Genomic DNA, 26,651 nt, shown 5'->3' on the forward strand with positions numbered 1-26,651 from the left:
AATCATGAGAGATTCTTCAGGTCTGAGCTCTGGCTTTGATAGAGTTCAGGTCTTTATTTCCTTTTTGCTTATTTTCAATAAACGAGCCAATCATTTTTTTTTTAATCTGAAATGTCCATGTACCAAAATTAGTCTGTAAATGGACTTCGAAGGAAGAAGAAGAAAACGTCATAACTAAGCTATCAATTCATGTATAATTTACAATAACAGAATTATTGATATTTCTTTTCATCCCCTGTAATGTCCTTGTTCGAATCTGATTGGTCAGAAGGTGTTGATTAATTTTAGAACAGGACGTCTTGGAGAGCAGTTCAGCTGCAAGACAAATCGTGGGTTTATATTAATCCATTTGCTGTAATACATTAGCGTTTCTATACTAAGAACCTACAGAGGAACATATTGCAGAAGCTCTACAAATAAATGTGTTGATAAAGTTTTCTGTGAGGAACAGTTTATTTTTGGAAGGAGTCTCCAGCATCACCGCTACGTAACAGTCCGAGGTAAAGCTCCTTTACGGTTTTTGACATGGGAAGGTCTTCAGGACAGAGGAGCGTTGTGGTTTATTATGGTTTTTCCATTCCACTATAATCACTGTGTACGTTACGATGACATCTCAGATCCATGTTCAATGTAGAAATCACCTCGTCTTTCCACTAAGCTGAGTAAATTAGCTTTTACTGAATGATTAAACACCACAGTCAGAAGAAGGAGTCCATTTTAAGCACACCTGTGAAGAGTTTCATTACACATTATGACTTCAAAATACTTAGAAAACAAAGAAATTAACCTTACGAGTTGAAAAAAAACAGAAATCAATTATATAGATTTTACAAAGTAACCCCGGAAAGCGATTTATCGTGATTATATAATCTACAACGTTCATTTAATTCTCGATCATTCTCCTCCTCCTTTCTTCCATCTCTCCATCGCATCTAAACACATCCCTTTATTTAGTCTCTCGTTACTCCGTTTTTACACTTCTCCATCACGGCCACTTTGTCCTCCAGTCTCGCCAATCGACTCTCCAGGCTGGTCAGGTCTGTCCCGCTCTTCCTCCCAGTGGCTACGCTCCACACAGCCGTGAACATCACCAGCAGGAACAAACGCATAAGCGTGATTTCAGAGGACGACTTTGGATCACTGATGATCCGAATGAAGAAAAACACGAGCACGATGATCTTCAGCATCCAGAACCCCCGCCGTAACAATGCTACAGTTAAACGCAACACCGCGCACAGCAGCCAGTAACTAATCAACGCCAGTAACATCCACTTTGCTGCAACGGCCATGCCCTCAGGGGTGAAGTGAGGAATGGACACGGGATCTGGAGAATCAGAAAAAAAAAAGAGAAAAGATCTGTTAAATACACCAGTAGTGTTTCTGCAAAGAACTGAATATTATAAAGCTATTAATGATAAAAAAAAAAAAAAAAAAAAAAAAAGTTCACGTTAAATACTAATTAGTGTACACCTGCCATCAATTAAAGTGACTGATTAACCCCAAATAATGTACAGCTGTTCCTATAGGATTTTCCTTGGTATATGTCTTGGATATCTTGGAAAAGCCATGGGCCGCAAAAAGCTTACAAAGCAGGTACGGGACATCAATAAGGATAGGGTTATAAAAAAAACTTTCCAAGTCATTGGATATACCATGGAGCACTGTAAAGACGATAATCAACAAGTGGAGAAAATATGGCACGACATGGACAATCCTAAGAACAGGACGTCCCTCTAAACTTGATGAGAAGATCAGGAGGAAACTGGTCAGGGAGGCTTCCAAGAGGCCTACATTAAAAGAATTGCAGCAATTTCTGGTAAAGTACTGGTTACTCCCTACATGTGATAACAATCTCCTGAATTTTTCATATCACTTGGCTTTGGGGTAGGGTTGCAAAATGGAAGCCTTTTATAACCAAAAAATGTATTCAAAATACATCCAGTCTCCCAAAAGCATGTGGAATAATGTGTTACAGTCTGATGAGACCACAGTTGATCTTTTTGGGCATAATATAAAAAGATAAGTTTGGCACCAAAAAACAAAGCACATCACCAAAAGAACACCATTTCCACGGGGAAGCATGGTGGTGGCAGCATCATACTTCGGGGCTGTTTTTCTTCAGCTGGAACTGGGGCTTTATTCAAGGTGGAGCGAATAATGAACAGCTCCAAATAGAAAACCTTACGGCGGGGGCGTCCGATCTTATCCGCAAAGGGCCGGCGTGGGTGCAGGTTTTGATTCCAACCAAGTAGGAGCCACACCTGATTCCACCTGTTTAATCAGCTGATCTTGGCTTTCAATAGACTCAGGTGTGGCTTCTGCTTTTTTGGAATGAAAACCTGCACCCACACCGGCCCTTTCCGGATAAGATTGGACATCCCTGCCTTACGGCGTCTGCGAAAACACTTAAGATGAAGAGGAATTTCACCTTTCAGCCTGACAACGACCCAAAGCAAAGCTTCAGATCAACAAAGGAATGGTTTCACCAAAACATGTTCATGGTTTTGGAATGGCCCAGCCAGAGTCCAGATCTAAATCCAATCAAAACTCTGTGGGGTGACCTGAAGAAGGCTGTGTGCAGGAGATGTCCACCCAATCTGACAGAGTTCGAATGCTTTTGCAAGGAAGAATGCCAAAATATTGCTAAGTCAAGACGTACCAAACTGAGCATTCAATCTTCTTTAACCAAAAAGATTGCTGTGATAAAATCTAAATGTGCTTCAACTAAGTATTAGTTTAGGGGTGTGCACACTTATGCAACCAGATTATTGTACTTTTTTTATTTCCCTAAAATTATTCTTATTGTTTTTCACTTTAATTAATAGGTTAAAGTTTGACAAAGATGAAAAAGGTTTTGACATGATTTCCTCTCACTCGATACAGTGGGTATGCCTTTGCTTTAATACTGGTATTTGTCATAAATGTAATTAAAAAATTTTTTAAAAAAGGATCAGGGACTAAGAATATCATTGAGAAAACCAGGGGACCAGCAGCTGACTGAAGAGTAACCTCGCTTATTATTACTGATATTAAATATTAATCACTATTGTTGTTGGCGTAGAAGTGAGTCAAAATAACTTCCACTTCTGCCTTTCAGCTTTGACCCTGATCATTCATTTCGTGCTGCCAGCTGTCCGTGCGCTTGACCTTTTATAGAGTTTTGTGAAACGTCACGACATACAAACGAGCTGTATCCGGAACACGCCGCATTTTACGGGTGATCAGCATACGCCTATGAGTACGTACGACGAAGATCAGTGTTTCTGAAACTTTTGTAAATCCAGCAGAGAATTTTAGTTCGGGTTTGGCTTACACAAACATTTACACACATCTTTATTAAAGATTGATCAATGAGCCCCAATGTTTCACTTTACACTACAGTCAATACCACCGTAAAACAATGACCAAAGGGGGAAATGGTAAAGCTCAATATAATCGTACACACACTAAATCAAAAACTCAGACGACCACATACTCGCTTTATAATTCAATTCCATTGTATTTGTAGAGCGCTTTTAACAATGGACATTGTCTCAGAACAGCTTTACAGAAACATATAAACACAGGATACAGATTTTAAGCGTGTGAATTTATCCCTATTGAGAGAGCTGGTGGCGACGGTGGCGAGGAAAAACTCCCTAAGATGATATGAGTAAGAAACCTTGAGAGGAACCGGAATCATCTGGGTAACAACGGATAGTGTGAAAGTAAAAGAAAGTTCTTAAAAGGTTTCTATATGAAGTCTGTTTGTTGAACTAGTCCACTGTTCACTAACGGAGACTTGAGTGCAAAACTGTATGTGGTAATTGCAGTGACAAGGCCATTGCAGCAACTGTAGTCCCAGCAACCACAGCGAGAATGTCCAAAAACATTTGGACTTTTGAGATACTTCAAGTGGCATCATCCTCAGCAGTCTCCAGGCTGCACTGCTTGGGTCGTCCTCAGTGGAGAATGTAAAAATTTATAACCTCATGCTAATCATTTATTCCGCACCATTGCTTTAAACAAAAGTCAGCTCTGGTGGTCTTCTGACTGGCAGCAGTAACGTGGTTTTGAGATATATATTATATATATATATATATATAGTGTCTGAGTACTTACAGGTTTCAGGGATTTATCAATGCTCGAGGGATGAATAATTTAGATTTTTGAATTATTGTTGAAAGATAGACACTAGGTGATCTGCTCAGATCACACCCACTCCATTCATACTCCGCCCCTTACTGTTTAGTCCACTTAGATCTATATACAACCCTGTCCAGGGTGTACCCCGCCTTGTGCCCCATGCTCCCTGGGATAGGCTCCAGGTTTCCCCCGACCCTGAAAAGGATAAGCGGTATAGAAGATGGATGGATGGATGGATGGAGATCTATATACACATACGCAGTTTTTTTTTCCCCTTTGGTTACTTTTATTATTGTCTGTTGCATCCTAAACTGAAATTTTACTCGTTTTATTTACTACTATGACTGATTTTTTTTTTTTTCTTGGAACTGTACAGTGTCCTTGGGGACCAACACCTGGAAACTTTTCTCTTCTCCCAATATTACTCTTCTCTTTCTACTCCTTAAAGCCATGTTAGAGCCGTCTGATGATGGATGACTTGCTTCCTATTTGTGTATTGTGTATTTTTTTTCCCTCCGACGTTGTTGACTGTTCTGTTCTTGGTACGGTTTGTACGTTAGAATTCAATAAAGCAGCGTTCGGGTATTCCCGGAGAAGAAATATCTGTGAATAAAGGACGAGGCATTTGAAGAATGTGAGAATCTTTATGGGTGTGTTTTAGAAATTGACTTCACTGCAAGTGAAATGTTTTCTTAAACATTGCAATAATAAGAACACAATATTATGTTCATAAGTAAAGACTACTTGCTATTTATCCAGATTACTCTTTTTAATAGTTAAATGCACTAATTCTACACCATTTTTTTAAAACATATCTTATAAAGTAGCTGCACTAAGACAGCATTCCTCTCTCTCTCTCTGACTGCCTCGATCTCTCTCACTCACTGCCTCTATCTCTCTCACTCACTGCCTCTATCTCTCTCTCACCGCCTCTATCTCTCTCTCACCGCCTCTATCTCTCTCTCACTGCCTCTCTCTCGCTCTCTCACTGCCTCAATCTCTCTCACTGCCTCCATCTCTCTCTCCCCCTGTGACTGCCTCTCTCTCTCTCTCTTTCTGACTGCCTCCCTCTCTCTCTCTCTGATTACATCAGCAGTTACTCAAACATACTTTCACTCTTACGCAACCATGAACTCTGACCCTTCCCGGGTGTGTGGACTACATGCGACTCACATTCAGTCTGGAAGCAAGCAATGTCTGGGCATCCAACTGTATAATACATATGGGTGAATCGCTTCTTTTTAGACAGCAAACCTTTGAGTCCTTATGTTCAACCATATGTTTTTATCTTGATAAACAAGCGAAACCACTCACCGCCTACTCCAGTGGCGCGCAGAATCTCAGCCACGTAAACAGTGATGACGTTCAGGCCACCAGCAGCACCTTCTGCTACAAACTGCAGCGCCATGTCCAAGACCTACCACGGACAGGGAAGAAAGAAGAATAGTGCGCGTGTGAGAGGGGTCAGATCAGATCTGACAGCACGGAGGAACGGACTTGTGTGAACGAGACGGTCTTTATCCACACACAGATAACAGAAGCCAAGCCGCAGCACTTCAGCGATCATTAACCAGACGCTGCTTTGCACATAATGAGCATTCAGAGGATATGAGCAAAAGCATTAGGGTTTGAAGATATTGTGTAGATTATCAAAGTCCACCACAAATATTGATCAATAAGGACGTTTGATTCTTTAGCTTTGGACTGAAATGACAATGTAGCCAACAAGTAATACAAGACAGTCACCCAAGTACTTCTTAAGTAAATTGACACAGACTTGTGGGTGAGGTTTTGGCTGCAATACAAAAAAAAAAAATGAACAAAGCTGCATTGTGTAGCTGAATACTGCAATGTTACAGGAACGGTCATCTTGGACAATCAACCATTTTGGAGAATCAGTTCTTGTCTTGATCCCAAGACAAAATTATATCACCCCTTAGGCCCCACCTCTCAAATTTTGAAGGTAGAATTGTACTGTAAAGCTGGATCACAGCATGGCTCCACTTTGAGCATCTATTTGTAAATAAGAATTATTACTGCTGTTTACAAAACATTTCATTTTTATAAAATGAGATTTTATGACAGGGCGTCGAGGCAACACGGAAGATAGCACTGCCAACTCACAGCTCCCGATTCGATCCCAAGCTCGGGTTTGCCCTGCTCCTTGTATGGATTTCCTCCAGGTTCTCTGGTTTTCTCCAACCTCTTAAAAACATGCTGGTAGGTGGACTGGCTGGAATATACCCTGTCATTCCATTCAGAGTGTATTCCCCTAGTGATATGCACAGAGATCAACCAATGTAACAGTGTAATGCTTGGGGCAATGTTCTGCAGGGAAACCTTGGGTCCTGGCATTCATGTGGATGTTACTTTGACACATACCACCTACCTAAACATTGCTGCAGAACAACTACACCCCTTCATGGCAACGATATTCCCTAATAGCAGAGGCCTCTTTCAGCAGGATAACGCATCCAGCGACACTGCAAAAATGGTTCAGGAACCGTTTGATGAACATGACCAAGAGTTCAAGGTGTTGCCTCGGCCTCCAAATTCCCCAGATCTCAATCCGATCCAGCGTCTCTGGGATGTTCTGGACAAAAACATGTCTGATCCATGGAGGCCCCATTTCGCAACTTACAGGACTTAAAGGATCTGCTGCTAACATCTTGGTGCCAGATACCACAGCACACCTTCAGACGTCTTGTGGAGTCCATGCCTCGACGGGTCAGAGCTATTTTGCCAGCACAAGGAGGAACTACACTATATGAGGCGGACGGTTTTAATATTATGGCTGATCGGTGTGGTATGGTCCGTCTCAAAGTTGAACACACATTACCATTGTAGAGCATGTTCATTACCATGCCTCTGCCATGGTTTTAGGTTGTCTATACGTCTGTTCATCTGTCTGTCTGTCCATCCGAGATTTTTTAGCAAATTAGTGAAATATCTAACGAAGGAATTGCTGAATGTTTGTAGGATTTCTACGGAATCGTCTTAGCCACCAGCAAATGAACTGATTAGATTATGAATCCAAACAGGTTCAAGAGCCCAGCAAGGACAAATGTCTGAAATAGTTTTTCTTTAATAGCTTCCTTTCTGTTTCAAGCATATTTTAAGGGCACTTCATGCATGCAAATTAGTAACAAGAAGGACTAGACTTGTTGATGGTAAAGGCATAACTGCTGACAGTGTTGGCAAGGAGTTCTACTTTGTGTGTGTGTGTATGTGTTTTTTTTTTTTTAATTGTCAGAATAAATGTATTTCAAATTAATACATCTTACCATTCATGAATTGTCCACTTGATCTAGTTAAATTATAGAACTGAGATATTCTTTTTAAAATATAATCATTTTACTATGTAAACGTACACACGATAATTCCTAAGAATTACGACGTATTTAAAGATATGAGGTGAGGATTTGTTTAATGTTCATGCTGTGAGCAGCCATGCTGTTTTGAGATCACTTGTGAAACTCAGGGTTGATGAGACATGTCACAAGTTCCCAAATAGGAAATCTGGGCTGAGTAGGTGCTTTTTTTTTTTTTTTCCTTAGTCGGAGGTTGGGTTACTCCCTTTAGTTGAATGCAGCTTTAGCCTTTAACCCCTTTGTTTGAAGGGGGGGGGGGCGCATGAAAACATAAGTGCAATTTGGTGGGATGCATGAAAACACATGTATACTAAACTTTGCTTTTAAATTGTTATTCGCTTACACCCAAAGTTTACTTATAAAAACAATAATAATAATAATAATAATAATAATAATAAAAACTTACTTGTTTCAAAAACTCACAAAGTTCACTCACTCACCATCAAGCACTTTTCGGTCGTGTGGGCTCCAACTACCGAGTCCACACGAAGGCGCAGACTCTCCGCCACATCCGTCAGTCTGTAGCAAGTTCTCAATGTGTCCTCGAGTTTCATCTTTCCCCCTTCACACCTCACTGTGAGCGTCGTGAGCACGAGCAGCCCCACACCGAGCAACTTCTTCCAGACCGCACTCTCAGTACGACCGCCACGCAAAATCATCTTTAAACAAAGCGTCTTCTGCAAATATGTCCGAGCGATAAAAGCGACTGAAACTCGACTTCTGGGAGAGCAGAAGTGGGTAACGTCGTCTAACCACAAACCTGTCAGCCGTCAAGAGTCATAAATCAGCACTTCTAAAATAAATCCAGATGACGAGTGTGACGATCTATTTCAGTGATGCAGATTTCATGTCGGAGCGTGTTCAAGTTTCAATGAGAAACAAAACCAGCAGAAAATCAAATCATAGCCCAATTTATCCGTGCGCGCCAGTTGGCATTGCATTCATTTTTTTTTTTTTTTTTTTTTTTAATAGGCCAGAAGTGTTTGTCACTTTCACTGGCTATATTAGGTACTGAAGAAATGAGTGTTCAAATAAAAAGATCTCTAGGTTTCATTTTTGGAAGAGAAAAAGAAAACACGCAGAAGAAGTCAAGGCATTTTATTACAGGCTCCAAAAAACACAGGATAGAAAAAGAAGTATTTAATTGTCCTCCCAAATGAAAAGTCTTTGTGGCCGAGTCCTAGCTAAGCTTCTCTCTCTCCTTTTGGCAAGTGTACACGTAATGCAGGTGAAACTCGTTTAACTACCAGTGGGAGGGAGAGTTGGAGGACAGGGAGGAAAACATACTCTAATTTAATACATGGGGTTCCTGAACTGCTGCTTGTCACAGCCTGTGAGCATAACTTACATCGCCCTGTCCTAGAGAAGTTGTAATCTTGGGACCCACAAAACTGTAAAGCACTGGGTTCTCAGCTTTGGGATGCCAGCTGAGATGTGGAAGGGGTCCTGGATTACACTGGATGAAAGATAAATTATAAAAACAAAAAACAAAACAAGTGAAGAAGATCTACACTACATGGCCAAATAAAATGTGGACACATCACCATCACACCCGTATGTGCTTGTTGAACATCATAACCTCAACTCTTCTGGGACAGAAATCTTTTCAGTAGATTTTGAGTGTGGTTATTGGAATTTCTGCCCTTTCAGCTACAAGAGCATTAGTGAGGTGAGGCACTGATGGTGGGCGACAAGGCCTGGGGTGCAGTCGGCACTCCAATTCATCCCAAAGGTTGAGGTCAGGGCTCTGTGCAGGCTACTCGAGTTCTTCTACTCCATCCTTGGGAAACCGTGTCTTCATGGACCTCACTTTGTGGGGGGGGGATAGTCATGCCGGAACAGGTTTGGGACTCAAACAGTTGCAATCAAATGATTTAACCCCCAGTGTAAATCAGGTTTATTGTCAAAATGTACAGACTTTCAGCTGTTTGCAACGAACAAAAGCAATTGAAATGCTTGAAGTGGTTTCCCCAAATACGACTGAAAATGCAACTTATAACGATTTCTCCAGTCTCAAGATTATTCAACCCCCTTAATAGAATCCCTCACAACAGCACAAATATGCAGAACAGGGGTTTTTTAAAGCACACCTGATGCAACTAATTAAAGGCTTCATTAGTTGCACCACGGGTGCTTGAGCTGAAACACATGAAATACCTGAACTGGCTAAGGGCAAAAAATTCGTAAACTACCTGAACGGGGCAGAAAATGTCAACCATGTCAGTGGTTGATGAGGTTCCGGAGAGAGCCGCCAGTGCAGAAGCACCTGTGACAGCTGTACCACAGACCATAAGGGAAGGACAAAAAAAAAAAACCAACAATCCCAGGAGCACCTGGACACACAGCATCCAACTGACAAGTGTAAAGACTAAGACATGGTGACTGGAGATCCCGCAGGAAACCGCACACGGCTTGCTCTCCGAGAGGAGTGTAAGGTTTTCCCCATGTCCATGCGGGTTTCCTTCAGGGTTCTGTGGTTTCCTCCCATCTCCCAAAAACATGAGGGGTGGATTGGCTGCTAAATTGCCCCTAGGTGTGAATGAGTGTGGTGCACTGCAATAGACTGGTATCTCATCTCACACCCATTGTTCCTGGGATAAGAAGACTGGTTCGATCCGAGAGAGAGAGAGAGAGAGAGAGAGAGATATCGAGGCAGTGAGAGCGAGATAGAGGCAGTGAGAGCGAGAGACACATGAATTAAACCATGAGAAGTCTTAGAAGGAGAAATAACTCAAGAAATCATACGCACAGTTGGACAGCAATTTTAATGAATTGCAAATGATCAACTAACATAACTAGGCAGTTTTCAAAATAAAATAAAATAAAATAAAATAAAATAAAATAAAAAAGTACAAAAAAAAACAACCCAAAAACAAACACCACCGATCAGTCTAGAAGACTGCAAGTCAACAACTAGAAGCCTCTTTCTCAGAGGACGTCTCTAGTTTATCACTAACGTCATTGTTCCGGTGGAGCAGAACCGGTTGAGGTGGAATGGAGAGCAAGAGCAAGTCAGAGTAGTTCCACTTTAAAAGGGCAGCCACCAGATTAAACATACCAAAACACAAGCAGCAGCTAAAGGCCCGAGCTGATCAGTCGTGATGGGTCTGAGATATCACGCCAGGTTCTTCCTTTACACCTGAACAGCTAACGTGCTTCATAGTCAGCAGGTAACCAAGCGAACATGATGGAATGTGGAGTTTCAGCTGATGGTGGCTGGAGTTAGTGAAGAATCTCGACAACAGAGCACTCTTCACAGCAAATCCATCTACATCTAAACGATCGGCTCGTTCGGCGTTGGTGCAACGGACCAATCGAGTAACCGGCCTATCCGATGTAGATGCGGTGGAAATCGTTGGCGCCGAAGGCGGCGTTGCACTTCGGGCACTTCCTCTGGCGCGTATCGTAACGCGTCTTCACGCACTCGAAGCAGAAGACGTGGAAGCACTTTGTCAGCACGGCGTCCTTTACGCGAGAGTTGCAGCACGGACACGTCAATCGGGCCTGCGAGAACAAGAGACGTTCATTTTCTCAAACCGTAGCCGTGCTGAAGATCGACTCCCGTTTACGAAAAGCCGTGCTTTAAACAAAACTTTTCCGCTAGGATTCCTTACCTTGTATTCGTTAATTTCCTCGTTAAGTATCTCGTCGCCGTTGCGCATGCTCTCGGCGGGTTTCTTGGCTTTCTCAATCTTCCTGCGCAGTTTGGATATGTCCTCCTGATGAAGCAAAAATAACCATGGTAACACACTCAGGATTTCCATCCTAAATATCATTTGGCCTGGTTTCAGTAAATTCTAATAGTTCTATAATTATGGAATTACAGGCGTTATTATCGTTGTGTGCATGTGTACCTGTGCACGGCGGGCATTGAAAGACTCTTTCTCCCTGGAGATGCTGTTCTCGATCACCTCCTCACGGACTTCTTTCAGTCTCTGCTGCACTCCTTCCAGCTGAGCCCGTAAATCCTCCGACAGCGTTGCAGACTCTTGGGCCTGTGCACACAAGCACGTGCGCCGAATTAGATCTTTAGGAACACTTTTCTTTCTTTTTAAAAACTTTTTATATTATAAAGCAGTGTTCTTTAATATGTCTTTTATCAGCCAGTTCAGTGGATACCCAATTAATCTAAGCACTTATTCTCTGTTAAACTTAAACCTGTGTAGAGGTTCTGTAAGTGCACACACACAGAATGCAGAACCGTGATAGGTGTACCTTGCGCTTGTTCATGTCCAGGGCTTGTGTGCGTAGAGCCAGCTCTCTCTCTGCAGCACTAATGGTGCCCTGCAGGAGGCGCTCTTTCTCCTCCAGCTTCCTCACAACCTGCAGCTGAGCATCCACCTGAGACACAGACAAAAACAGAGAACTTGATTGATAACATGCACGGTATAATCGACGACGGAACCGGCAGTAGTTTTTCCGGACCCGCCCCACCTGTGTTTTCAGTGTGAGCAGTTGGTCGGCCAGCTCTTCTTTTTCTTCTTTCAGGAGCTTGTGGATCTGGTTGGATTTAATGCGCTCACTCATGAGCTTGAAGTTGGCGTCGTCCTTCTCGCGGAGCTGCTGCATCAAGCGGATGTTCTGTTCCTGCATGTCCTCGAAGGCCTGTCCGGTGACGTCCATCTCGCTCAGCAAGGCGTCCTCCTCCTGCCCAAAAACACACATTACACCAGTTATCATCAACATTAGAACTAACTATCAGAATACTGTTACACAGACGGCTGACAAACGACAGGAAAACGCAGTGGGGCTCTGTTACACTGTGGGGCGGGGCATTTATTTTGTCGGATTCGCTTCTGGTCCGATATTCTGCACTACACACAATATAACGTCATAACAGGTTCAGGAACAATTACTCAATTAACAAATGCCTAACGAAATTTTTTTTTTTTTTTTTTTTTTTTTTTTTTAAAAAGTCAATAAAACTCAGGTCACAACTTTGCCTTAGAGCTTAGCATCTTCCAAAAAGAAAAACACTGTTTTTATTCATATATTAGTAACAATGTGTTGCTTCTGCACACATACATAGAAACTACACTGAAACATTACTAACCACACACACTCACACACACACACTCATAACTCACTCACACAGACCTGCTTGGCAAGGGAGAGCTTCTTGTTGAGGATGTCAATCTGATCCTCTACTAAGCGGATCTTTCTCAGAGCTTCCTCATCAGCCATCTTCTTTCCTTCCCTCCTCTCCCTCTCCTCCAGATCCCGCAGGCGCTGACGTAGCTCCTCTGCCTGACACACACACACACGTAATATAAAGTGAAAAGTTCCAGTTTCATGTAAGCACAAGTTGATTTGGATGTGTATGTGTGTGAAAGAGAGATTTACCTCAGCTTTGGTCTTTTTCTCTGCAGCCATCAGTTGCACTTTGTCCCTCTGTTCCTTTGGGGCAGAGCGATACATGTCTAGCAAGAGCTTCATCTCTCTCTGAGACTCTTGGGCTTTCCTGCCACATACATAACAACTATATAACCCTGAACATCGTTATCATTCTAATCGCAATGTATCCATCAATAAGCTTATCGGAACGACTTACTTAAGCTCCACCCTGACGATTTTCAGCTGCTCCACTTCCTTTCTCTTTGGCCCTCCGATCACAGCGCAGCGTTCAGCCGGTGTGTCGTCTGATTGGCTGCTGCTAGTGCCTGGTTTCTCCTTCTCCTCTTTCACTGCCACGCGACTTAACCTCTCTCTCTCTTTCTGATCTTTCTCTTTTTCCTTCTTCTCCTCTTTGTCTTTCTCCTTCTCTTCTTCTTTTATTGCACCTTCAGGTTCAGTTCCAGGCTCAGTCTTAACTGAAACTCCTGAAAAGAGACACAGAAATCCATCCATAATGACAAACCATCACTTCTTCTCTCCACACATGAAGAGCAGTTATGAATTTTAATAACATTCAAAGCTTTCCTGTACAGCAAACGCTAACAAGCTTCCCCCCGCCCCTTTCCTTCTCTCAACCACACCCCTCTGCTGAAATTATATATGCCTTGTGTTTTTTTTTTGTGTGTGTTTTTTTTAAAGAAAGGCGGCAATCTAGATCAACTCTGATCTGGCTGGGGTCGAAACTTGTATCAGGAGGGAAAATGTAAACCGAAACCTATAAAAAATATTAAATAAATAAATAAATAAATAAATAAATGATATTCAAGATTTACAGTGCATGGAAATATCACAAATCAGTTAAATATCATTATTGAGATTCTGAAGTATTTTTTTCAAACAAATTAATCTAGACAGTGACAAATTCGGTGCATTACAACGCAAATACAGTTGTGCTCATAAAAGATTTTAAATAAGAGGGATCATAAAAATTGCGTTTAGTTGTTTATTTAGTTCTGCCCTGTATAAACTATTTCACATAACAGATATTTATTTATTATTTTATTACTTTAATATGAACTATTACCAGTGGTAGTGGGTGTGGACGGGTCGTTATCTGGCCCCGCTTTCACTGTGACATCAGAGGCAGCAGACGTTAAAATGGAGGCGGGCTCTTCTTTTACATCCATCTCTGTGCTTGATTGTGATTGGACGGCAGGGTTACCCTTTGCAGCACGCAGCTACGAGAAACAAAAAAAGACCTGAATGTGACATTTTCATTGACTTATAATCCAAGTATATTATTGTTCGGTGTTTCCCATTTATGGGGGACTGTGTATATCGGATACTAGTGTAGATTCTTTGTTTCTTTATTTAATTTCAAATTACATTAATACTACCTTCATTACTGGAGTCACGCTTTCTACATGTACTGTATTCAAGACCTGTATTTCGTTATTTTTGTTATGAAGTTCTGTTTTACATAACATGTTCCAGCTTTTTAAATGGGACAAAATATCTTTGCAGGTCTCTCTAACCTGGTTGAGCTCTTGCTGGGCCTCTCTGAGTCGGAGTTTGAATTTGACAACCTCTCCCTTCATCTGCTGGTTATGCGTCTGCAACGTGCTGATAAGGTGACGCATCTCGCGATTTATTGGGCCTTTTGGGGAGGGAGAGAGAGAAACCTAAGAAAAACCGATCCTTTTTTGGGACAACATGGCAGATAAATGTCACACCAAGCAGCGAAACATGAATGTGAGAGTCACCTGCTTGCTCGTTGGCGGCGAGCGTTTGCTCAAACTCAATCCTCAGCATCTCGTACTCCTTGCGCACTTGAGCCAGCGTGTCCTCCAGCTGAATCACTTCGGTACGAACTTTACGCTGCAGAGACACCTCATCGTTCTGACACACACACACAAAAGGTCATTTTATTTTTTGTCAGAATCCCAGGGTGCCGACCCTTCCGACTCGGCCCGATGAGACGTCCACAGAGGAGACAGGTGGTAATATCAGTAGACAAAACGTTAGCGATGAGCCTGCACTGAACCCAGGGTAGGCTGGATCCCAAGCTGATCAACTGTGTGTGAGCGCACAAATTTACTATGAACCGTCTGCGTGTACCTCCATGTGGTCGAGTTGGCGAAGGCGGGCGGCTCTGGTTGTGTTCAGGCGAGCTCTGGTCTCATCCAGCTGGGCCTTCAGCCCCAGAGATTCGTTATAAAGCACAGAGAACTGGGACTGCAGACACCGATACTCTGCCGTCTCTCTCACCAATCCCTCGGCCCTGCACATGAGCTCCATCTGAGAGACGTACACATACACGTACACACAACCATCAAAGTGGAACATGTTTTACATCGCCATTATTATAACACAAGAAAAGAGCATCATGTGACATTAATGCACTATTAACAAATAAATCTAGTTCTTCTGGTGGAAATAAACTTTAAAAGGTTCCTGTGTCCAAAATGCCGCTCATTAACGTGAAAGCAGCGTTTACTGATGTCACAGAACGTGTGTACGAAAGCACAAACGTACCTTCATGTTGTTGTTCTCCTGGACGACGGTGTGCAGGTCCTGCTGTAGTTTCTGCAGCTCGCTAAGACGGTTGTCTGCCAGCTCCCTGTTCTCCTCCAACTCGCTGTTCATCTCCTCGAACTTGAAAAGAGCAAGAAAGAGTCCAAATCTGCACGAGTGCACTGAAGGCTAATAACAACTGCCACCGCTTCCTTTCCGTCCTAAAGAGTTATTCGATTACATTTCATCAAAAGAAAGACTCGGACGCCGTTGATTACGAGGCCGATAAATGAATGAGAAAACGAAATAAGCACTTACCTTCCTCTTGTTGATAGTGATGGTCCCACACACACTGCTGGCCTCGCCGCATACTTTATAGCCTTTACTGTTTAGCTGAGCAAACAAAATCGAACACGTACGTCAGCAAAGTGGTAGATTCAGCATGCCTAAAACCCAGACAGACACACACACACACACACTCACCCTCTCCAGCACCTCCCCCAGATGTGTGTTGAGACGGTTTTCCCTGCGGCGGATCTTCTCCGTGTCCCACTGCAGTTCCTCTATTGACACCTGAAGTTCACTTATTCTGTTATCAGCACGACTAGCAGCACGCGCCAGGGAACGAGACTGAAACATATCCACACACACACGGATAAAATCATTATTATTTTTAAATCAGCAAAAATCATACCACACCAAACACTTGATTTATCCCTGAACTTATCAAATTAAAAGATTAAAACTAGGGGGAAAAAAAAAAAAAAAAAAAAAAAAAAACACACATTTTAGTGTTGTTTTTCACATCTGCGCATCTTTATTCTGAGAGACTCTACCTCTCTAAGCTAGTCTTTTTATACCGAATCATGTTGCTGACCTGCTGCCAATTTACTGAATTAGTTGCAAAATGTTCCTCCAGCTGTTTTCCAGCCTTTTGTTTTTAAGATCATGAGAAACCTTTCAGTCGAGGGTCTCCAAACTTCTGACCGGTAGTGTACATGAATATGCAAATTGTGCACAAATTCATTACTCCTGCCATGCCAAATAGCCGGATTTGACATAAGCGAAACCTGTGACTGGTTCAAATGTCTACGTAAAGCTCTCCAAATGAGTTTCTTCACAAAGTAGGTTTCTGATATAAATAGAAAAGAGAAAGTCCCTACTGCACTATGTTAACAAATATGGCACGAACACCTGTATCTGTATAACCGCACTCAGACATTGAGGCTGTTCTTGAGATCAGGAGGCTTTTAAAGCTGCACTGTGTCACGTCTGAAATACTTCACTTAGGGCATCGATGTATTAAAAACATATTATAAGAGATAACGAAAGCAGTTGCTCTGAGGAATAGACCGTAAATGTGCATTTAAAGTTTTCTTTGGAAGGGTTCTTGCAAACTGTCTTGCACATGCACAGCACTCATGTGCAAACAAATGTGAACGAAGAAGAAACATCAGGAAAAGTGAGCGTTCGATGTAGGACTGGGCTGAGCAAGACAAAAAAGTAACCAGATTACATCTGCTTAGGAATGTCTACATATAAATGCTCTAATCAAACAGCCAGTAAAATCACTGTGAGGTTTGACGTGCTCAGTTAAGTGAAAGGTCTGTGCTTCAGATTTTTTTTTTTTTAGACTATACACACACACGGCAAATGAAAAACAAGAAAAATACAGACATTTCTAGCTCACAAAAACACTCTCTCACCTCACTGGTCATGTGACTATGTTTTTGTTTGAGGTCATCTGTCAGCTGACGAAGGCGTTCGTTCTCATTGGCCAGTAAGGTGTTTAATCGAGCAGCAATTTCCAAGAGGCTACCGTCTGTAGTGACAACAAACACACAAGAAAGGATTATATAATTCCCCCCCACACACAAGTAAACACACACAGAGAGTAAGCTCTTAGAAAGACTTTACACACTATTCTCCTGTACACTAGTACGAGCCAACCTACAATGCACCTCTCACCTGCGTCGGAATCCTGGTCCTTCTTAAGTTGATCTACGGTGCTCTTTAAGCTCTCGCAAATCTCTACCACACAACTGGCCTGTTTACGGCTGGACTCCACCCTCTCCTGTAGCTCCGCCTCCATTTCCTCAGTGCTACTACTAGCCAGCATGGCGAGAAACGAGCTCACTCCTTCTCCTTGCGGACCTGGAAGATCAAAGAAGTTACACGTTTACAAACACTGTCCGTGTCAGGAGGCGCTAGAGTCATCGCAACAACTGCGTGAAGATTTTGGACTTTTCGCCGTTCACCTCTGTCCTTTGCTCTCTCCTGATTAGAATCCCCATCCGGCTCCGGTGTCCCTGGCTTTAGGCTCCGCCCCTCGCCTGGCTGACTGTCCACTGGCTGGCTTCCTGATTGGTCATAGTGGCGAGCGATCAACCTCATATTCTCGTCAAACTACAAGCAGACGCGAGAGGAAGATGAACGTTATCAGGTTTACGGTCTTTAGCGCAAGACGTCAGCATTCCACTGGCACACATGAATAAGGTGACACCTGTTAGACGACCGAAAGCGACCGTGTTCTGTGGCCATGGTATACAGGGATGTAAATGATATGCGCAGTCTGCAGGGGCACTTACCTGGTTCCAGTATCTGTTAAGGATGAGTAAGCTAGCGTCATCAGTAGCCTGGCGAGTCTCAAGCCTTTCCACTCGTTCCCTCAATTCATCTTCTATAACCTTAAACCGGGAAGACAGAATATACATGACGAACTGTCCTAGGATCACATTCACAGTGTTCGCATTTACGCGCGTCTGATGTATGGCTACATGTACCTGTCTTTGGTCCAAGGCATCTCCCAACTTTCTGTTTTTCACCTGCAGTGCTTTAATATCCTGTTCCTCCTGTAAAAATAAATAGCCTAATAAATAAATCAAACACCGCCATTGCCATAATAGTTATATCACTGAAATAAATAAATAAATAAATAAATAAATAAGAAAAACACACTCGTTAATTCATTAAAAACATTTGACAGACAAATAAAGATGAAGATGAGCTAGCAATCAAAGTAGCTGACGAATGGAAAAACAGGAAAGGAAGATGTTTGATAGATGACTGGTCGCACTGCTCCAGGCTAATGTCGAGAATGCAGATAACTAGAAATAGAAATCGGTCTCATCCAAAATCCTTTGCATGTGTACGCGCGTTAAAACGTTTAGTCCTTAAGTAGCGTCAAACAGATTCCCAATAATAACGTACTGTAATCTGAACACTGTAAAAGTGATGGCCAAGATGGCTGCCTCGGGAACATTAGAGTGTGTTATTATTGGGAATCTGATTTTCATCTTCAATAAATTTAAAGCAAATCCAACTTCCAAACTTTTAGGTCATATTTTGGTGCACAACCTCCCACATAAATTCAGTGGTGTGTACGTATCATTCATAACAAGAACTAAAAAGCCAGAAAGAACCGTATTATTATTCCAAGGTGCCGATTTGGTTTTCCTCCACGTGCTAATCTATTAATAAAAAGATTTTGACATGAGGAGAATAAACGCATCCTTTGGATTTGATCTTAAACGTAGACAGAACTTCAGACTTATTGATTATAATATTGAGAGAACTTAAATATTCATCGTTCTTAGCTATAAAAAAAAAAAAAAAAGCTGTGAATAACCAAGCTAAAAAGGATGTACTATAATGTATCGATTTCTTTAATCTTATTCTGTTTTTTTTAAATTACCATTATTATTATTATTCAGTGCAGCCATAGAGCACAGGACTACACACTCAATATCTTTCCCCATCAACACAACTACGGTAAATATCGTCGCTTCGACACGTCATCACGTGAATGATTACTTTAAAGAGAAGAGCAGACGAATGAAAAGAGCACTGAAACGGACGCAGCACAAGCGATTGTGAGTTATGGACATCATCTATACCTTACAACTGGTTTAGCAGAATAAACATCATTTCTGTAAACAGCAATTCTGTTAAAAACATCTGTAAATACCAACCTGCTATGTTCCGGTACGGCACTCGGTTATTAAATATTACGTTTCATGGATTAATAATTTGCTTGGACATTGTATTCGCACAACAGATCTTATGTGAGAGACTTTCATTACTGGCGTTCTACGGCAGGTTTGTAGCTCAGGGCAAACACTAACCAAGGCACAAACGTCACACTGTGTATATCGGACTAGGGATGGGCGATATGGACTTAAAACTAAATCACGATATTTTATGGTATTTATTGCGATAACGATATCAGTGACGATATAAATATAGTACCGTGCACCACTGTTTTTGGCTACAAGTGATAGCTGCACGCAGTCTTGAGAGCCTCAGAAACACAAACACTGATCTAAGAGTAAAAGCAGTTCCAGATTACAGAGGTACAGTAGCGCCTCGTTTAGCGATAAACTCCTCCTCGGTTTCCTGTCCGCCTTCCGCCGTACTTCTTTTCGCTCTGCACGTGAGCTGTGAATGGGTCGCAGACCGTCACTCACAGAAATACATCATCAACTAGACTTTATCGTTTTTATTCCTGGAAGACTAATTCTTACTGTGGGGAGAATTTCTACGGGTATATCGCAAACCATAAGATATCGCCTGTCCCTATATCGGACTACGTTTGGGGTCAGAGTAAAATTACGAACGGTTGCTTTTTCAGCAAGTGATTCTGTTAAATACAAACATTTAACAAAGATTTCTTCGACAACTTCTCTCTCACACAGAATCAGCTCGACAAGCCTTCATCACTCATCTGAGCTGCTTTGTTAGGTTTCCATCCCTGGAGAAACATCTCCACTATCTGTACACCAATTCCTCCTAGACACTCATTAACTGCATGACCTAAAATCTTCATAGACCTCACACGTCTCACCGAGTTGGACACGCCACCCAGTTTGATGACCGTCTCTACGGCATTGCTTGCTCCGGTGCTGAGACCCTCGCCTCCGTCTCCTCCGTCTCGGTCTCTCCTTTTCTCAGGCGGAGCACCAGCGGAGCTGCTGGGATCACACGGCCGCTTCTGAGCAGACATCCTGTACCGCCGGCTGTCCCTCTGCAACACAACAGAAGAAACGTTAAGCGCACTGGTTACACAAAATAAAAAGATTCCTCCCGGACAAGCCGAGCTTCAGATATGACAGAAAAGTCCTAATTTTAAACCTGGTTAAGCGAACTAACACTCTAGAGAACATTTCCCTAAAGAGAACCATTTCATAACAGGAAGTCAGCACTGTTTCCAGAATATTCCAGGGACTTTAATACACTACATCCTTCCATTAATATAATTATACAAGATTAAAAATAAGGAAAGCACACCAAAGATTGTATTTATATGCATTTTTTTCCTTCAGGATGTTTAAAGAGATAGCACTATTACTTTTGTAACTATAAACTAACGTTATTTAAAGGTTATAGGAATGTTAGGGGGATGAATGGGAAGGTTATGATATCAGCATGTTTTATGAAGGAACTGAAAACAAACGTTCCCAGAAAGTTCTAGAAATGTAAATACATATATAATATATAAATTATCCAACCGTCTCTCTCACACACACACACACACACACACTCACACACACAGTTAAACTCGAACAGGGGTAAATCTTGACACTTTTGCACCCAAGTGTAAAGGTAAAGTAAATAACCAAACTTATTTCTGATATATTAAACGTTACTCTAATCCTGTCTGGTTTATTCTTTGTAAATGTAGTCATCTAAGCTAGCGTTAGCTAATCAGTGACTAGCTTCCAAAGCTAGCTTCAAGAGGCTACGTTACTAGATAACGCCAACGGGCTACTCTGTAGTGTTTCTGACTTACTTTATGAAGAAGAAATATATATGATGATTTCATATGCGGTTGGAATCCAATAATTATTTTCAGAAATAATTTCTAAATCATCCTAATCTACCTAGAGAGCTATAGCTGGCAAATATGAAAAAGAACCGGAATTCTTATTAGACATAAGCTCCATAAAAGAACCCACACAGAGGAAATAATTTAGCACAGACAATCCTGTTAAAACCCCGCTTATTAACAGAGTTTATACAATGCCGTTTTACACATACAAACCTCGCTTTAGTGTGTTTAACTGCTCAGTATCTAAATGTTGATATTGCGGAACATTTGGAAGGGGAGGGAGCTCCCGGAAACGGAAATGAAGTCAACGTCTGAAAGTGCGTAACTACCGTACTACACTTCTTCTTCTACTTCTTCTTCGTTAGGTTTTTAACCTCGATTGGCTACCATGAGTTGGAGATTATCGCCACCTAGAGGAACTTTGATGCGCAGAGTACAAATAAATAAATAAATAAATAAATAAATAAATAAATAAATAAATAAATAAATAAACAAACAAACAAACAAACAAACAACAGCTATATCCGTAAAAAAAAACTGTATATTTTAAAACCTGTAGAAGTACGAGCCGATATCTTTCTCTAAACACGGTGCCTTCTCCTTTAAACTATCCACTTTCCTGTCTATAGCTTACTGGTGACATTGTAAAATAGCATGCTCCACTCCACATCCTCCCTGTCTCTACAGCACCTACATTGTCCATCTTGGTGCTTACCTATGATTACTAATGTTCCATTTATCCCACAGTGCCCTAGTCTAAGCCTTGTAAATATCCCCTCTTCTTTTCTGTTTCCTCCAAAAGATACTTCTAGTCCCACATTTCTCTACATGCTACAAATAAGTAAATAAATACATAAATAAATAAATAAAAAGTGGCTCACTTTGGATTTGGTGTCCCACCCCTCTTGCCACCTTTGCAACATTGTCTTCTTGATTATATTTTCCCCTTCCATTTTGCTCATTGGAACGTCTACGTCCACCCTCTCCCACATCCGCTGCTCTACTATCCCCACGTGTGCTGGCACCCATGTAAAACACACCCTCGTTCCAGGGCTAATTATCTTGGATTGTTTTTGCATTATCTCATTCACTAACTCCTGTTTATTTTTAGATGCATAACTTTTTATATTGTGTAGGACTGATATAGAGTTGGTACATGTTACCACTTTTTCTATTCTCGCCTCTTCCACCTATTCTAATGTCCATATCAGTGCCAACATTTCTACTGTGAACATTCCCAAGTGATCTGTTGTGCGTTTATGGACCATTACCCCTCTGCTTGGGACTGCAAACGTGAATCCTGTGTGTCCAGATTCAGGAGTTTTTGATCCAACACTGGATATCTTTTCATACTTCTGATCATTATTGATGTTTTGGTCCTATCCTATTTCCTTGGTTTTTCTCAAATACCGATAAAGCTATTACTGGGGAGTGCAACATCCATGTTGGTGTAAATTAGATTGCCCTAATTCGACTATATTCCCTCCTACAAAGAGCTAATTCTTCTGCCAACCTATTACCCACCCATCCACAACTTGATATTCCCTTTGGTACTCTTACCCAACAGTGCCTCAGTAACTCTTTTGTTGGATAGGATTCATCGTATCCTTTTAACTGTATCCAATACGTGCTTAACGTCTTCTTAATTTCAGTGTCATTTCACCCATCAGTACTTGTAATGCTGCAGCTGGAGTCATTCTATAAGTCCCACTGCTTGCTATTAGTGCTTGTGCTTGTTTCACATCTAGTTTCTTTAAAAGCGTTTTTAACGCTATTCACCAATAATCCAGTACTGACCTCACGAGGCCAACCCATACTGTCTTCATAGAACATCTGTCTGCACCCCATTCTGTTTCCGTCAGACACCTCATGACATTAATCACCTTTTTGCATTTTCCTCTAGTTTTCTTTATATGAGTTCTCCATGTCAGTTTTGAGTAAAAAAAAAAAAACATACCTGAAAAACTAAATACTTGCACTCTTTCCACTATTCTACCATATAACTTCAAATGTAATTCTTCGTCTTCCCTTTTTCTTGTAAAAATGACTGTTTTAGTTTCGTCCACTGAAAAATTGGAACCCTCATTTTATAGCCCACCATTCTACATCCCCAGTTCCGAAAAAGTTGGGACAGTATGGAAAATGCTAATAAAAACAAAGAGGAATGATTTGTAAATGACTTGTATTTAAACAAAAAAAAAAGTATAAAGACAAAGTATTTGATATTTTACCTAATTAACTACATAATTTTTCTGAAGATAAATGTTTATTTTGAAATTGATGCATGCAACACATTCCAAAAAAGTTGGGACTGGGGCAATTTAGGACTAATAGTGACGTGGTGAGTTGAAATAAGAAGGTGATGTGAAACAGGTGAGGTAATCGTCTAATCATAGTATATAAGGAGCCTCCAAAAAAGGCCTAGTCCTTCAAGACCAAGGATGGGTCGAGGCTCACTGATCTGCCAACAGATGCATCAGTGAATAATCCAACAATTTGAGAACAACATTCCCCAAAGACAAATCAGTAGGATTTGGGTATTTCACCTTCTACAGTGCTCAATATAATTAAAATCATCATGAGTCTGTGATGGATATCCTGATATGGGTTGAGGGAATACATTGGTCAGACTGTGTCTGATTCACCCGAATCAGCACCACTACGTGAGCATCACGCCTGTGCTGAAATTGGTCTGAGTACCCCTAACTGCGGAGCCTAAAGTCCAAGTGCAAGAGAGATATCAGTGTGTATCAGGCTGGAAAAGCATGCTAGTTGTATGGCGTAGGGTGTTTTGAGAGGGTAGGTTTATAGGAGGAGTTGTATCAGGTCCATGCCATTCTGCAGTGCGGATTATCTCACTACTACATTCTGTTTGTCCTCTAGGCATGAATCAGAAGCTTATGAACTTTGTTCCTGCATGATTTTTGACTCTTGTCCCAAGGTCCGGAGTCCATATTGTGAAACTTTTCAGCTTTCTTTTTTTTTTTTTTTAACTATTGGGGTAATAGCATGCACGTCAGCACTCAGCTCTTTTACATCACTGATGAGCGTTTCTTAGTTTGCTCTTCTTTTCACTCTCAGCACCATGCATCAGTTCCATTGGCCCACTCTAATGTGCTGATATGATAACATCAGCTATTGGGCAATTGTCCACCACCCCTACTCAATCCTTTTACGTAAGTAATTGGCAACCTTTCAGATAATCTCTTTCAGATAAAGAGCTCTTTTTTCACAAAGTAGTAAAATCAATATTCCTTTCAAAACATACAATTCACAGAAAATATATTTTTATACTCTTTTCTAAAACAATACAACGTACATGTCGTTTGAGACTTTTCAGATGTTTTGAGAGTCATGTCACCTACATTTCACAAGTGTGTTGAAGCGCTGTAGGGTCCAATTAAATTCTTATATTTCTTTTTAAAATATAAGTCCATGGTACACACAATGGTACATGTTGTGCAAGTCAGAAATGATCTGGCATAATAATAATCGGCCCTCTATGACACCAAGTACTTATCTGATATCTGAAAATTGTTTTTATACTGCCTGAATGCAATTATTAAAATGTCTATTATGCAGTCAAGTGGAAAAGATTGCATGCATGCAAGAAATACAAACTGGCTTTGCCGACCATATAGTACAAGTACAATGTGGCCAAATCATGAAAAAAAATATTGACAATAATAATAATAATGGTAGTGTTAACAACAACAAAAACAACAACAACAACAACAACAAAGGGAAGCATAGTGATGCAGTGGGTAGTTTTTCCACCTCACAGCTACAAGGTCTCTGGGTCAATCCATGTTCTCCTCATGGTTGTGGAGTTCTCCGGTTTCCTCTCACCGCCCAAAAACCTAGGTGCAATGGCTACTTAACTCGTCCCTAGGTGTGAATGTGTGAGTGAATGGAGCGTGTACCTCCAATTGACTGAGTTTGCAGAAGATGAATGAATGAATAATAACAGCATAACAACAACAATAATAATAATAATTGTTGTTGTGCAGCAGTACCAACAATATGGACAACAATAATAATAAAATGGACAGTGGAAGGTTGTGGGTTTTAGTAGCTGTGAGGATCTGTCATGTACCGTCTCTCAGGTATTTTGTGCTGAGTGTTGCACTGAGTCTGTACCTGTACAGATTATCTCTGGTTTGTATAAGTGACAGTGTGATAGTGAGTAGTTGATATCTGTTTAGGGCCTGATAACACTAATTCAGTCTGAATTATAGCAACAAGACATTTAATTTAAAATAAATAAATAAATAGATATATAAAATCAACTGTCTACGGCAAGTTATATTAAAAAAAAAAAAAAAACAGTTCAAGAGATTAAATTTCCCTTTCTAAATGTGGTATTAAATAAATTGCATTGCCAGATTTGTCTCCAGACACCTCTTTTCAAGCTTATTGTGACATTAAGTCAAATTTCATTTCAGCAGTTTATTGCTTTGTTGCAGTATACGTCCACATTTCATTTTGAAATATCTCACCCTAACCCCCCCCCCCCCCCCCCCCCCCCAATATACATTTTTCCTTTTCACCTAGAAACCAAGGGGATGCAAACTTTTGCACTCAAATGCATAACAACATGGCCGTGCACGAGTCTACAGTTCGTACAACAGAGTGAAAGTTAAAAAGAAGCTCTTGACTACGGACAAAGCAAACGCAGAAACTTCTCGCCTTGTCGCATTTTGCGTTCTTTACATAAATTCAACATACATTTTTCTTTTTTCACCTGTAGAAACCATGGGGATGCAAACTTTTGCACTCAAACACATAACAACATGCTGTGCATGAGTCTACAATTCACGTCACAGAGTGAAGAAGAAGAAGAAGAAGAAGAAGAAGGCGACTTTATTGGTCACGTATATATTACAGCACAGTGAAATTCTCATCTTCTCATATCCCAGCTTGTTAGGAAGTTGGGGTCAGAGCACCCCTGGAGCAAGGAGGGTTAAGGGCCTTACTCAAGGGCCCAACAGCGGCACCTTGACGTTGCTGTGGCTGGTACCCCTGACCTTCTGATCAGTAACCCAGCCACCAAAGTTCAAAACAAGCACTTGACTAAGTACAAAACAAATGCAGAAACTTAAAAAACCTGACTGGCAAGTCTATCTAAACAGATCTGCCTGTAAATTTTTGCCCCCATACTTCCTGCTTAGGCACATTTAGTTTCTTTCATATAAATATATGACACTACGCAGCATTCAAACTTTCAAAACATTCAAAATACAGCATGTAAATTTAAACTCTTAAAAGTTCATTTAAGATTACTCATTCAGTTTTGGGTTTGGATTGTTGTGCCATGGGCCAAGCTTGAGAGGGGGGGAAAACTGTGCATTTGCTACAGGGTTTAAATATTGCAAGGATGATGTAAGGACATTTTGCGCGTTCAAGCGTGGCTACACGTACACGGACACACACACGTAGACATTCTGATATACCTCGACCAATAGCTCGACTGCAGAAAG

At 41.2% G+C, this 26,651-nt stretch overlaps 2 protein-coding genes across 2 annotated transcripts; both read right to left on the reverse strand.

Moving 5' to 3' along the window:
* Positions 1-659: 659 nt before the first annotated feature.
* On the reverse strand, positions 660-8,423 carry si:dkey-74k8.3 (transmembrane protein 109). Its single transcript, XM_017474025.3, has 3 exons — positions 7,937-8,423; positions 5,440-5,542; positions 660-1,324 (listed from the first exon to the last, which is right to left on the reverse strand). Exons 1-3 carry the CDS (start codon positions 8,153-8,155, stop codon positions 951-953), a joined length of 696 nt encoding a protein of 231 aa, XP_017329514.1. The 5' UTR covers positions 8,156-8,423; the 3' UTR covers positions 660-950.
* A 1,819-nt stretch (positions 8,424-10,242) lies between these two features.
* rnf20 (ring finger protein 20, E3 ubiquitin protein ligase) lies at positions 10,243-21,515 on the reverse strand. Its single transcript, XM_017475025.3, has 22 exons — positions 21,385-21,515; positions 20,188-20,367; positions 18,128-18,196; positions 17,933-18,031; positions 17,603-17,750; positions 17,313-17,498; positions 17,051-17,166; positions 15,828-15,974; positions 15,663-15,737; positions 15,366-15,485; positions 14,949-15,128; positions 14,594-14,729; positions 14,366-14,487; positions 13,915-14,068; positions 13,048-13,315; positions 12,840-12,957; positions 12,594-12,743; positions 11,931-12,143; positions 11,712-11,837; positions 11,351-11,491; positions 11,111-11,215; positions 10,243-11,000 (listed from the first exon to the last, which is right to left on the reverse strand). Exons 2-22 carry the CDS (start codon positions 20,344-20,346, stop codon positions 10,824-10,826), a joined length of 3,009 nt encoding a protein of 1,002 aa, XP_017330514.1. The 5' UTR covers positions 20,347-20,367; positions 21,385-21,515; the 3' UTR covers positions 10,243-10,823.
* Between the last annotated feature and the right edge of the window lie 5,136 nt (positions 21,516-26,651).

The sequence above is a fragment of the Ictalurus punctatus genome, chromosome 8 (assembly GCF_001660625.3).
Source record: "Ictalurus punctatus breed USDA103 chromosome 8, Coco_2.0, whole genome shotgun sequence".
Lineage (NCBI taxonomy): Eukaryota > Metazoa > Chordata > Actinopteri > Siluriformes > Ictaluridae > Ictalurus > Ictalurus punctatus.